Below are 12977 nucleotides of genomic sequence, written 5' to 3'. Positions count from 1 at the left end.
CTGGTGAGCCACCAAAGAAACATTATTGTTGAAGCCAGGCCATGCAAACTCAGGTGCTTTGTAAGCACCGACAAAAGCACTGGTGGTCTGCTGTAGCGTTGGTGGTGTGGGGGAAGGTGAGGGAGGCAGACACAGCACCATTGTGGCAGTGGTAGGAGAGGAGCATGTTGTGGCGGTGATTGTTGAGGCGAGAGTTGTTGTGTTGTTTGGTGAATGTGGCTGGGCAAATCAGTGTGCATTAAGTGGCACACACATTTTAAAATTAATAATAATAATAATACCAATTTTGTATGCAGACGGAAAGAATAGTTTTATTTTGTTCCATATTTTGCATTAATTTACAGCATTCTTTGTTTATCTTTGGCTTCGCTTTGAAGCCACTGATTTTCTGATATTTGGAGCAATCATTTTGGCAGTTGTAATTTGAAGTATAGTTTCTAACAAAGCATCAGACAAACTCAACCTTGTTTTTGTTTTGAGAATATTCGTAATTGAAAACACTTGTTCACAAAAGAACATTGTTCTGAACATAGCAACACAGCTCAGGGCAACAGCTTGAACCCTCAGGAATTCTTGTTAAACAACACCTCTATAAATTGAAATCAAATCACCATTGTAATGTAGTCTGCCAAAATTGAGTTGATCTAGAAGTTTATCAGCTCAAACTGGAAACTACTGGGGCATACTCTGGGCACAATAAAAAGGAATGTCCTTGTGTGTTGATTCAAGATCCTCCAAAAATTCTTGTAAATTCTTGATGATTCAAGCATTGCTTTGTACAAAACTTTGCAATTTTTGCAGCTTTATCCATGGTGGACCTAAACTTGTGGAAAAGTAATGCCCCCTTCTGACAACATTGCAGGGGCCCTGTCAGTACCAATGCTGTATAGGCACTCAAATAACAGCCGCATGTCGTTCAAAAACCTCCTCTGCAGCCAGGAAAAAAGGAATAACATCCAACAGTTCCTCAGTAACAGTGAGATCTTTTTCAACACCCCTTATGAATACAGCCTCTACTTGGGAGAAAAGAGGGGAGGGAGGGGAAAAGCACCGGTGTGGCACTGGGTCGTGCAAGCACTAAATGCTCGAGTTGGCGTGGCCCGATTTAAGCGATCTCAAATGAGTACTGGGCATATTCTGTAACCTGTATTACTGTTGTCCAGTCATTATGTTCGGTGCTACGTGCAACCTGTACATCATTGTATCATACGTGTTGCTCTATAAGTATTATGTTCCATAAATCATGTTTCTTCTTGCTATAGCATTTTTATCTCTGCAAATTCTTTAAAATTTTGTGCAATGTTTTACTTAATTTGATGCAGGGCAAAATGAAAATAAATTTAATTCTTTATCGAGTGAAGATATCAGACTGTAACTTCAGCAAAAATTAATTTTTTTCACCTAATAGTTTTCAAAAAATGTGATGATACGTGTTTCATGTTGGCCAGAATGCCGTCTCTCAGCACAGGCACCAGCATTTGGTGAGCAGTATGGCAACAAAAGCGCCTTCATTGGAATGCAGAGAGCAAATCTGTAACAGTGAAAGGGTTAATAATCACTACATTGTAATTAAGGGCTCTCCCCAAAGTTGCTAGTAATCTTGTTTTGCAGTCCATGTGAGAAATAATTTGGCTCAAAATATGTTTTAATGTTTATTGGAGATGTGTGAACATACTTCAGATATCAAGTGACACTTTCTGTCTTCCTTCCTGTCTGGGTAGTATTGTGTGCTATTTTGCATTTTGTAAATACAGAAGTGATGGTTTTCTTTTACTTTGTGGGTGCTACTCTGTAAATGCCTAATGATTGTTACTTTTTCCATATTTTATTTCTAGAATGAATCATTTAACTCACTCAGTGAAACCAACTTGCGGTTTTGCAAGGAGCGAGATGATTTGGAAAAACAATTGCGAGTGATGCGGGAGCACTGTGCAGTATTAGAAACACGCCTTAGTGAACAAGATAAGACTGAAGTGAGTTGTGCTGCTAATTTTACTTTATGTTGTTAGTATACAGATGAGGGATGTTCCGACACTAAGTTTCATCATGTTTTTGGAAGAGAAGATGGCACGGCAAGTGACACAAACAATTGCCATATAAATCCATACCCATTGCTGGTTCAGCAGTGGAAGGGGCATCAGTGGAAGAGGAATGACACATTCTCAGGGCACTGAAGAAGAGAGAGACACATACACAGGGCACTGAAGCAGAGAGAGTAGCAGCAGACTGACATGCTGTTGGGATATTTTGTGATCTCTCAAAGGCTTTTGATTGTGTGAATCATGAAATTCTTCTAAGCTTAAGTATTGTGGTATGAGTGGGACAGTGCACAAATGGTTTAATTCATATTTAATTGGAAGAATGCAGAAGGTTGACATTAACAATACAGATAGTCTGCAAAAACCAGCAGAGTCCTCTAACTGGGGAGGTATCAAGAATGGTGTCCCACGGGATTTAGTTTTGGGTCCCTTATTGTTCTTAATGTATATTACCAACTTGCCACCCTATATTCATGAAGTTGCAAAGCTAGTTCTTTTTGCTGATAATACAAGTATAGTAATCACACCCAACAAGTAAGAATCAGCTGAGGAAATTGCAAACAATGTCTTTCAGAAAATTATTAAGTGGTACTCTGCAAATGGACTCTCACTAAATTTTGAGAAAACACAGTTTATACAATTCTGTACAGTAAATGGCATAACACCATTAATAAATATAAATTATGGACAGACATCTGTTGCTAAGGCAGAATACTCAACATATCTAGTGTTTGCATTGATGAGAAATTGAATTGGAAGAAACACATTGATGATATGCTGAAACGGTTATGTTCAGCTACTTATGCTATTAGGGTTATTGCAAATTTTGGTGATAAACATTTCAGTAAATTAGCCTACTATGTTTATGCTTTCATATGGCATCATATTTTTTGGGCATTTCGTCATTAAGAGAGAAAATATTCATTGCACAAAAGCGTGTTATCAGACTAATAGCTGGAGCCCACCCAAGATCACGTTGCAGAAATTTATGTAAAGAACTCATGATATTCACAGTACCTTCACAATGTATATATTCACTTATGAAATTGTCATTAATAACCCATCCCAATTCAGAAATAACAGCGAAGTGCGTGGCTACAACACTAGAAGAAAGCATGATTTTCACTATTTTGGATTAAATCACACTTTGGCACAAAAAGGGGTGAATTATGCTGCCACAAAAATGTTTGGTCATTTGCCAAATAGTATTATAAGTCCGATAGATAGCCAACCAACATTTAAAAGCAAATTAAAAGAATTCCTGAATGACCACTCCTTCTACTCAATAGATGAATTTGTAGATATGAAGTAGTAACTGAAAAAATAATTATTATTTTGCATAAAGATAACTTATGTTAAAGTGTCATATTCCACGTCATTACAAAATGTTGTATTCATGATATATAGAACAAGGATTAGTGTATGTACGTTATTAAAGTACACATCACAAAGGCAGACAGACATGTACTAACAACATGTTCACCAGTGGAAGTGTGCTCTGTTGTCTAGTATAAATGGCACATGGGTCCAGTGTCTCTTGTTACTCATGAATGCCTACAGACTGGTATGGTGAAGAGGTCATGTCTCATCAGATGGTAAGTCACTGATGTTGCATGTTCAGAGAAGAAGGCAAAATGTGGAGGACAAAGATCGAAGTGGGTGTTCTCTCCACATTCACGAATGAAAATAACATTGCAAACCAATGCTGAGGTGGAGGAGGCACTGAGTTTTACCAGAGTCGTTTCCTCAAATTAATTGCACACTATGGCAAATGTCTCAGTGTTGATGCTACTATGTCAGAAAACAGTGGAAGGTGCTTAGTTCATGGTGCCATGGTGTGTTTGTTTTTGGCAATACAGTTTCTGTGTGAAAAACTGTGATGAAACTTACTTTCGGGATGTCCCTCTTACAAATTTAATTAACTATTCTATTAATGTAATAATTTAGATATACTATTTGACATATATCTCTCTCTTAAGATTGCAGTGCACTTGTAAGTGGAGAACATACACACTATTTCAGTGAATAATTTGCCTGGGAGGGGGTGGGGGGGTGGGGGGGGATATCTGTACAACATTATTGTAAAATGTCGTCATTAACCACCAAAAAGTTTTTTAGCTTTTCAATCAAAGGGGTTGGTGGAAGAAAGTGCTAACTCACAATTTAGTAAGGATTAGTCTGTTCATGTTATCTGTTCTGTTTCCATATGCCCCGCATGGTGCCAACAGGCATATCTGTAAGCACTGATAGGAAATACAGTTAACTATGTAAATAGCTTTATCTTGTTGTATTTATCATCTTGCCTTTCAATTTAGGCATGCAATAACACAAAATATGCTCTTGGGCTTTAGCACTATTTGTCACCAACCGTTCAGTTGAAACCTTTCTGAAGATCGATTTGTGAATAAGGTAGAAAAAACTGCAGTAAGTCTTACAGTTAAATGATTTCCTTATTTTTCAATCTCTGTATATAAGTTAATTGCATTCCAGTTAAAACATTTAAGTAATTTTTGGGGAATTTGATGTTTGCTGAGGCCATAGTAAATAAGAAATATTTGTCTAAGAGACATATTCATACGTACATTTCTTTCTTGTAATGTTGTGATGTGTGTGTTTTGCATCAATTAGGTACCTAATAGATACTGAATATAACATTGAGCACTTAGGGATAAGGTCTTTAGTTTGTTCTGATTTGTATTTGACTTTTTGTGGACCACCCAAATGAAAAAGTCATATATCAGAACATGTCATTAAGCATGGTAATGTTCATATTTTGTTGCACTTTCATCCATTGGGAGAAAAGATGATCAATATTTTTATGAATCTTATTGGCTCATGCCGGATATGCAACTTCAGCCAGTCACATATGCTTGTGCACTATGAAATGTGTCTGTATAACTGGTATTGTGTGGTTTTGGCACACAACAAAAATAGGTTGACATTTGTCAATGTACATGTAATTGCTTGATAGGTTCCCAGGAATTACACTCGATAATATTGTACAAACCGCACAATATTTCAGCGAGACAACTGCCCGCCAACTTCGGGTGCTACTGTTGCATCGCTGAGAAGCTCGCCAATTTATATGTTGGCTTTCTAGAACTGCGCAAGCGCCAGCGGGGGCATAACGTCATCGAAGACGAATCGTGGCCGGCGTTGAATACCAGAGCCCTCTGCTGGAGAAACGGGTCGCGGTCTGCGGAAGCGTGCCGCGGTGCGGGAAAATGCGGCTGGGAGCGACGGACCCCGTTTGCGCGCACGAGGTGTTGGCGCACGATTTAAGCATTTGTGCTAAGGTTTCCCATCTGCATTGACTTGGTGCAGTTGCTAATCGGTGGCTGACGATTCCTTTGTGCCGCCATGGCTGGCTCCCAGGCTTTACTCAGGTGAAACCCCAGGTCTCTGTTTATTAGGTCACTGCTTGTACGTTTTTCGACCGCCTCTTTGAAGATGGAGTCCCAGTATGTGGAAGCATACAAGAGGACCTAGGTTTCTTCATAGATCATGCCGTGTCCCGTGTCAAGGCAGTGTTCAGCAAGCGCAGATTTCTCTGGCTGACCCAACCTTGTGTGACGTTTATGTTCGTTGCACCTGTACTTAACCGTACGAACGTCTGGCCAATATAAGACAACCCACAGTGGCATGGGATTTTATATATTCCTGGTCTCCTCAGGTCGAGGTTGTCTTTAACAGAGCCCAACATTGATTGCACTCGTGCTGGGGGCCGGAAAACACATTTAATCTGGTATGTCTTGAAAATTATGCCCATCTTAAAAGATACGCCATCATCATAAGGTAGAAAAACCAACCCCCGTGGTGTTCTCTGGTTCTTCAGGCTCTTCTTAAGTTTTGGAGCGTGCTGGTTGAAATGCATTCTGGATCTGCTTCTCGGAGTACCTGTTCTGGGCAAACACAGAGCGGAGATGGCTAAGCTCTGCCGATAAGCTGCCCTGATCGGAGATGACTCTAGTCCTATGCACTTTTAAGATATGCAGAATTTTCAAGAAATACCAGATTAAATGTGTTTTCCGGCCACCAGCGCGAGTGCAGTCAGTGCTGGGCTCTGTTATAGACAACCTCGGCTTGAGAAGACCAGGAATATATAAAATCCTGTGCCACTATGGGAAGTCTTATATTGGCCAGACGTGTTGTATGGTTAAAGACAGATGCGACAAACATAAACGTCACATGAGGTTGGGTCAGCCAGAGAAATCTGCAGTTGCTGAACACTGCCTTGACACGGGATATGGCATGAAACCAAGATCGTCTTGTATGCTTCCACATACTGGGGCTCCATCATCAAAGAGGCGGTCGAAATACGTACAAGCATGACCTAATAAACAGAGACACAGGGTTTCACCTGAGCAAAGCCTAGGAGCCAGCCTTGGCGGCACTAAGGAATCGTCAGCCGCAGATTAGCAACTGCACCGAGTCAACGAAGATGGAAAAACCTTAGCACAAATGCTTAAATCGTGCGCCAACACCTCGTGCGCCCGAACGAGGTCCGTCGCACCCAGCCGCATTTTCCCGCACTGCGGTGCGCTTCCGCAGACCGAGAACCGTTTCTCCAGCAGAGGGCTGTGGTATTCAACGCCGTCCATGACGTCTTCGACGACGTTATGCCCCCAATGGCGCCTGCGCTGTTCTAGAAAGCCAACATATAAATTGGTGAGCTTCTCAGCGATGTGACTGTAGCACCTGAAGATGGCGGGCAGTTGTCTCGCTGAAATATTTTGCGGTTTCTACAGTATTATCCGGCGTAATTCCCAGGAACCTATGAAGCAGTTGGAGCGCCGGGAAAGCCTCAAACAGCACATACATATAATTGTCTGGGAAGAAGCACTGTGCGGACAGCAACCACCTAGCTCCAATGCAGGTGTGAGTTGACATGTAAATGGTTGGTATCCGTGACATCTATAGGCTTACCACAAAGAGGAATGTGTTATGTGGATTGTATTGGAATGCTTTTCAAGGGAGACACATGCAAATATCCGTGACTAAGCAGAGAGAGGAGGAGGAGGAGGAGGAGGAGGAGGAGGAGGAGGAGATGGACAGAGTGTGAGGGTGGCTGAGGAATTTTCCAGTCAGAATGGGGAAAGGAAGACATGGATTGGGGGGGGGGGGATAAGGTGGACAGAGAGGGGGGGAGGAGATGGATAGTGAGTGGGGGAGGAGGGGAGAGGTTGAGAGAGGGGATGAAGGAGATGGACAGAGGGAGGAGGAGGCGGGGGGGGGGGGGGGGGGGGCGATGAGATGTGAACGATGTACACTGACAAAAGAAAAATTGCAGCACCAGGAAGGAGTTGAGCAACATAAACAAAAGTTGGTAGGTGTGTTTCTACATCTGAAAGATTATCTCTCTTCAGATTTCACACCAATTGCATCAGAGTGATGCCAGTTAAGGGGACTACACCCTGCCTATCTAACCCATGTTAATTTAGGCAAGTATTTGACCCATATCTGAAAACACTATTTGATGCATGACCTTAATATTTTTACTGTATGTTACATGATGCTAATAGAGTCAACTGTACTAAAATCTGCTTTATCCTTTTTATAGTTTTTAAGAAATAATTTTCTAAATTTTTTAACACAAAATATTAAGTTTTTTTCTGCAGAAAATATTTTTTGTGAACTTTCGAATGGGGAAATATTAATGAATGGTGGCTTTTTATGTTATGCAGAGTCTGAAAATTTCATTCATTTATCATTGATAGTTTCTGATATAATGGGGCATATGTACTAAAAATTTTAGTTTGCAGGAAATTGACTTTAAGGAAAAAACTTCTGAAATTTGTTGCTTACAGTTAATCAAAACTGTCCTGCTGCATATGATGGCCCTTCTTTAGCCTCTAGCAGGTCATCCAGCTTCATTTTCACCTTCTTGGGTGTTTGTCTTGCTTTCTTGGCCATATTAGATGCAGACCTGTCTGCATTGGCTATTCTCATTTTATCGCAGTGCTGCAGCCCAGTGATCATATTTTCACCAGGATTAATTCCCAGCTTTTTCAGTACCCAACACGTTCCAATATTACCACAGTTGAATGTAATAACAGCATCATGAACTCCTAGTTTCGTTGTATGCATGCCTACAAATACAGTTTTAGGAAGGTGGTTCCAAATTATGCTGTTGAAACATTCATTTGGGTTCTGTGTCTGCCCATGCAGATATTTCCTTAGAAGGTCAGGATGAGCCAGGTCTCTGAAAATAGGTTTAATTGCTCTAATAACAGCAGCAGGAAGAGAATGCTGGTGAGAATAAGATTCTCCAGTTGCCTGAGCCCTATTGTATTTGCACCATGAATTTTCTCCTGATGGACACAATCCATGACATGGCTTATCATCAGTAGTGGACTTATGGAAGAATATGGCCCAAACATCTCTCTTCATTGCCTCTAGATTTTCTTTATTTCTCATAATTGCCTGCCCATAGTATACCTGGAAGTTTTCTATTTCACTTTTAGTTAACCTACCTTGTCCGGTCAACAATTTTCCATCTTCTAATTTTTTTCCTCTCATATCAACAGTTAGTTTTCTCAGCCTTGTTCCCAAACATTTTTGAACATGGCCTACACATTCTATTTTGCTAATAATGGCACCTCCAAATGGCTTATAGTTCACCACATTGTTGTATGCCTTACTGTTACCATCGCCCAAATATTTGGTGTACCATATGCCTCTTGTTTCTATGGAGTTGTTTCTATGGAGCGATGGAATATTTGTAGTACTCCATGAACTTCCATACCACCACTTGTTCCTCAAAAATTAGCCACACAGTTGTGTTCATTATGTTCATTGACTTTACAACATTTGCAATATTTAGACATTATCTCCACATCTAACACTTTATCAGTGTCTACACTCGTGGTAGTCACTACTCCATTCAGAGAAGTATGTCCTCTTTTCTGCCAATTTCCATCAAGTGCAACTGCAATATCCGAACATCCATCATTTTCTTCCACTGCTTCCCTAGCAGCCAGTTTCATGCTTTTCTCACTGACCTCACATACAGCATTCTTTAATATTACAGTCAGTTTTTCAAATTTATTTGGTGGTTGATGTCAGTTCATCACTGAACAAAATGTTCTCCCTGCAGCCATGCCCTTGCCAATGGATTGTAAGGCATAAACTAATCTAGTATTAATTTCATAGGGGCCACTTGCATCTGGGTTTGAAGAACTCATAAATGAAATCACAGCTGAGCATTTAGTGCAAATTAAATCCAAAGCAATTGCTAGATCTTTTCTCTCACTGGCTCTCTCGCAAATTTTCACATTCTGTGACTCACCACACTGTCTACATTGTACAAATTTAGAACTTAAATCTGATAATATTCTCAAATTTATAATAATGTTATTGCACCTATTGTCACTTACAGTAAATTTGTTGTAACTCTCTTGAAATGGTGAGAGCTTCTTTGATGTTGCACTTGTTGAGGAATTACAACTAGAAACATCATTGCCAGGCGACATAACCTCTTGTACAGAAAGATTTCTAAACTTGTTTCCTCTAAATTGTCGTTTCTTGAAAATGGCTTTACGTTTCGTTATCTTCAATAAACACAATAAAACACACGTAAACAAGCACTGCAAACGTAAGTATAACAACTACTCACAATCACACTTGAACAAAACTAACCACTTGTTTGAAAGCGTGTTGTTTATAAACAACAGAAACAAAAGAATACCAATCGTTGCATTCCAAGGGTAGCCAAAACACTCGGGAGTAAAAAAAAGAAATCCCTAACCTGCAATGTAGGGGATATAAAGATCTAAAATATATGCAGAAATGTGGATGACAGAAAAGTGGTCATGGCACATAAACATGCGTGGTAGGAAAATGCTCTTTAAATGCTTAAAAAGAATCCTTTTCAAAGTACTTAAATAAAACCTTAATCTGTTGAAATATGATGAAAACCGAAAATTGATTTTTTTCGACCTGAACCAGGGTGTGGTCGTCTTAAACCACTAGGGGATTGCAAATCAGGTTTGTTTTAAATACACACTGTAACAGTCTTGAGTGTTTGTTAACTTTGAGATTGGACTTAGTGAATTGATGTTAGTCACTAATACCTTTAAGGAAACAAAGACGCCTTTATCAACACCTCATTGAGTTTCAGTGTGGTCATGTAATAGGGCTAGAGAAGTTGTATGTTCCGTCTGTGAAACTGCAGAAAGTCTTGGCAGGAATGTAACCACTGTACATTATTGCTGGCAGCAATGACCACAAGACTGCACGGTTGCAAGAGGACAGGGCTCCAGGCAGCCACATGGCACTACCGAGAGGGAAGACTGAACAGCAGCTAGAGCAACAGTTGGCCCTACAGTGACGCAACAAACTGTTACAAATTGGTTATTTCAAAGACAGCTCCAAGCCAGATGTCCTGATGCGTGTATTCCACTGACCCCAAACCACTGCCAATTACAACTTCAGTGGTGTCAAGTGAGAGGGCATTCGAGGGCAGGGTGGAAGTTTGTCATGTTTTCTGGTGAAAGCTGGTTCTGTATCGGTACCAGTGATGGATGTGTGTTAAGAGGAGGCCAGTTAAGGGTCTGCAACCAACCTGTCTACATGCTAGACCCACTGAACCTACACCTGGAGTCATGGCCTGGGGTACTATTTTGTATGACAGCAGGAGTGCTCTGTTAGTTATCCCATGCACCCTGACTGCAAATTTGTACATCAGTCTGGTGGTTTGACCTGTTGTGGTGCCATTCAGGAACAGCATTCTAGGGTGTGTTTTGTTTTCCAGCAGGATAATGCTCGTCCACAACCCGCTGTTGTGCCCAACATGCTCTACAGTCTCTAAAGTGTTGACATGTTGCTTTGGTGTGCTCAATTACAAGATCCGTCTCCAGTTGAGCACGTGTGGGACATCATCGAATGACAACATCAGTGTCATGCACAATCAACATTAACTGTTCCTGTATTGACCAACCAAGCATAACAGGCATGGAACTCCATCCTGCAAACTGACATCCAGCACCTGTACAACACAATGCATGCACATTTGCATGGTTGCATTTGACATTCGGGCTGTTACAATGGTTATTATTGTATCAGCATTTCACATTTTCAATGGCTTATCTGCTGCTTATATTGACCTGTGATCTTGCAGTGTTAATTACTTAAATATGTTACCTAGACAAACGTATTCTAGAAATTTCATTACTGTACTGTAATTATTTCTTGGTGTTGTGATTTTTTTCTGTCAGTGTATGTGCCATACATGGATGAAGACACTGGTAAAAGACTAATGTGTGTGTGTGTGTGTGTGTGTGTGTGTGTGTGTGTGTGTGTGTGTGTGTGTGTGTGTGTGTGTGTTCCATATAAAGGTTTGCTAGAAATATTAGTCTTCATTGTGAATATTCGTGCCATATGTCTTCATTTATTATATACCTTTCCAGCTTGAAACAGAGAAGGAGAAAGTACGAATGCTTCAAAAAAGGGTCACTATGATGAAAAAAAAGCAAAATAGAGTGAATAAACAGATCATCATGGAGAAATTGTCCCTTCTTCGAGAAAATGAGTTCCTCAGGCGCACAAAAAGACTGAAAAATGAAACAATTGCTGATTTAAGGAAGCGCCTGAGACAAACCTTAAGTAAATATATTATTTATGATCACTTTTGTACTCCATGAAATTACAGTCTTATGATTTTTTATTAGAATCTAATACAATAACACTGTGGTTTTAGGTAATTTATTTTGTTTAGTAGTTGAGATCTGCACTAACTTATGGCTATTATGCGTGCTGCTTCTCTTCCTTTGGCAGAATTAGTCTGCCATTGTATTTGCTCTGAAAGTTTCAGCTGTTCCACAACGCATTTAATTTAGTAACAGAAATGCATCATATTAAATTCCATTAATTATAGTTATCTGCATGCCTAGGGAATTTTCTATATTGTCATGTTTCTTTCTCACATATTCCAGTTCTGTAGCTTTCAGCCAATACAAATCTACATTTCATTTTAGTATATCAATCAGCAATTACAACGAAGACATACTTGTTTCTATAAATTCTCAGTTTCTTATGTTCATTCCTGTACAAACAAAATAACGAAACACTTAGCTTAAGTAACTGTTAAATTGATGAAAGAGCAAGAACATAATTTTCTTAGAGTAAAATAACAAATAAGCTAAAAAAAAAGATTTGGCCATGTATTTGAATTCGTGATTGTTCTGTTAACAGCCCAGTGTTTTGTCCTTGTGCTAATGTGTCACACAAGCAAATCCCTTTTGTTTAATCTTGTTAGATTGCACTGTTACTGGAATGCAAATTTATGTTGTGGATGTAATTTGGATGATAAACTGACTACGAAAAAGGAAAGTGAAACACAAAAATGAATTTAGCACAGCTTGTGGGTGAGGTGTTCTTCCCAGTCTGTATGTTATGTGATGTTTTATGAATTTCTGGTTACCATTAATTAATAATTCTGACCTCTTATGTTTAAACTCCCAAGTCAGAATAACCGTGTATGTCTTCGTGGATTCTGTCTCCTCCTGGAGCTTCTTCTGCACTGGAAGCTGAAGAGGTCTGTCATAAATCGCAGTCTTCCAAGAAATGATGTACAGGCCTTCTTCATTTATATCAGTATGTTTACCAATTAGTTACAATAATGGAACACGTCATACAATCTTTTTCTGACAAATAAACTGTATCAGTTACAATTTCGTGCGATAGTAATGGATGTTCATTTTCACTCAGATGACACCTAGCAGAAAAACAACATCCAAAGCAGCTTCAGCTGTTCTTATGGTGTCATTGTGATTGTCATGGCAGTTCTTCTTCCATAGGGCACACCATATCTCCAAGGCAGGACCCGACAACATGGGATAAACCTCCCAAACAGCAGGTACCACACAATGTAGTAGTGCTGTTGTTGTCCCAGCTTGCATATATGCTGTGTCCAACCATCCAGAATACATGCACATAAAG

The 12977-nt window shown here is 39.8% G+C and overlaps 1 protein-coding gene across 1 annotated transcript in view; it reads left to right on the top strand.

Moving 5' to 3' along the window:
- Nucleotides 1-12977, top strand: part of LOC126175006 (nucleoprotein TPR-like) — a 361682-nt gene that overhangs the window by 290577 nt on the left and 58128 nt on the right. The window contains exons 21-22 of the mRNA XM_049921492.1: nucleotides 1836-1973; nucleotides 11447-11642. Coding sequence (XP_049777449.1) covers nucleotides 1836-1973; nucleotides 11447-11642 — 334 coding nt within the window. The remainder of the gene's footprint in view (nucleotides 1-1835; nucleotides 1974-11446; nucleotides 11643-12977) is intronic.

Source organism: Schistocerca cancellata, chromosome 3, assembly GCF_023864275.1.
Source record: "Schistocerca cancellata isolate TAMUIC-IGC-003103 chromosome 3, iqSchCanc2.1, whole genome shotgun sequence".
Classification (NCBI taxonomy): domain Eukaryota; kingdom Metazoa; phylum Arthropoda; class Insecta; order Orthoptera; family Acrididae; genus Schistocerca; species Schistocerca cancellata.
This window is presented reverse-complemented; position numbering and strand designations above follow the sequence as displayed.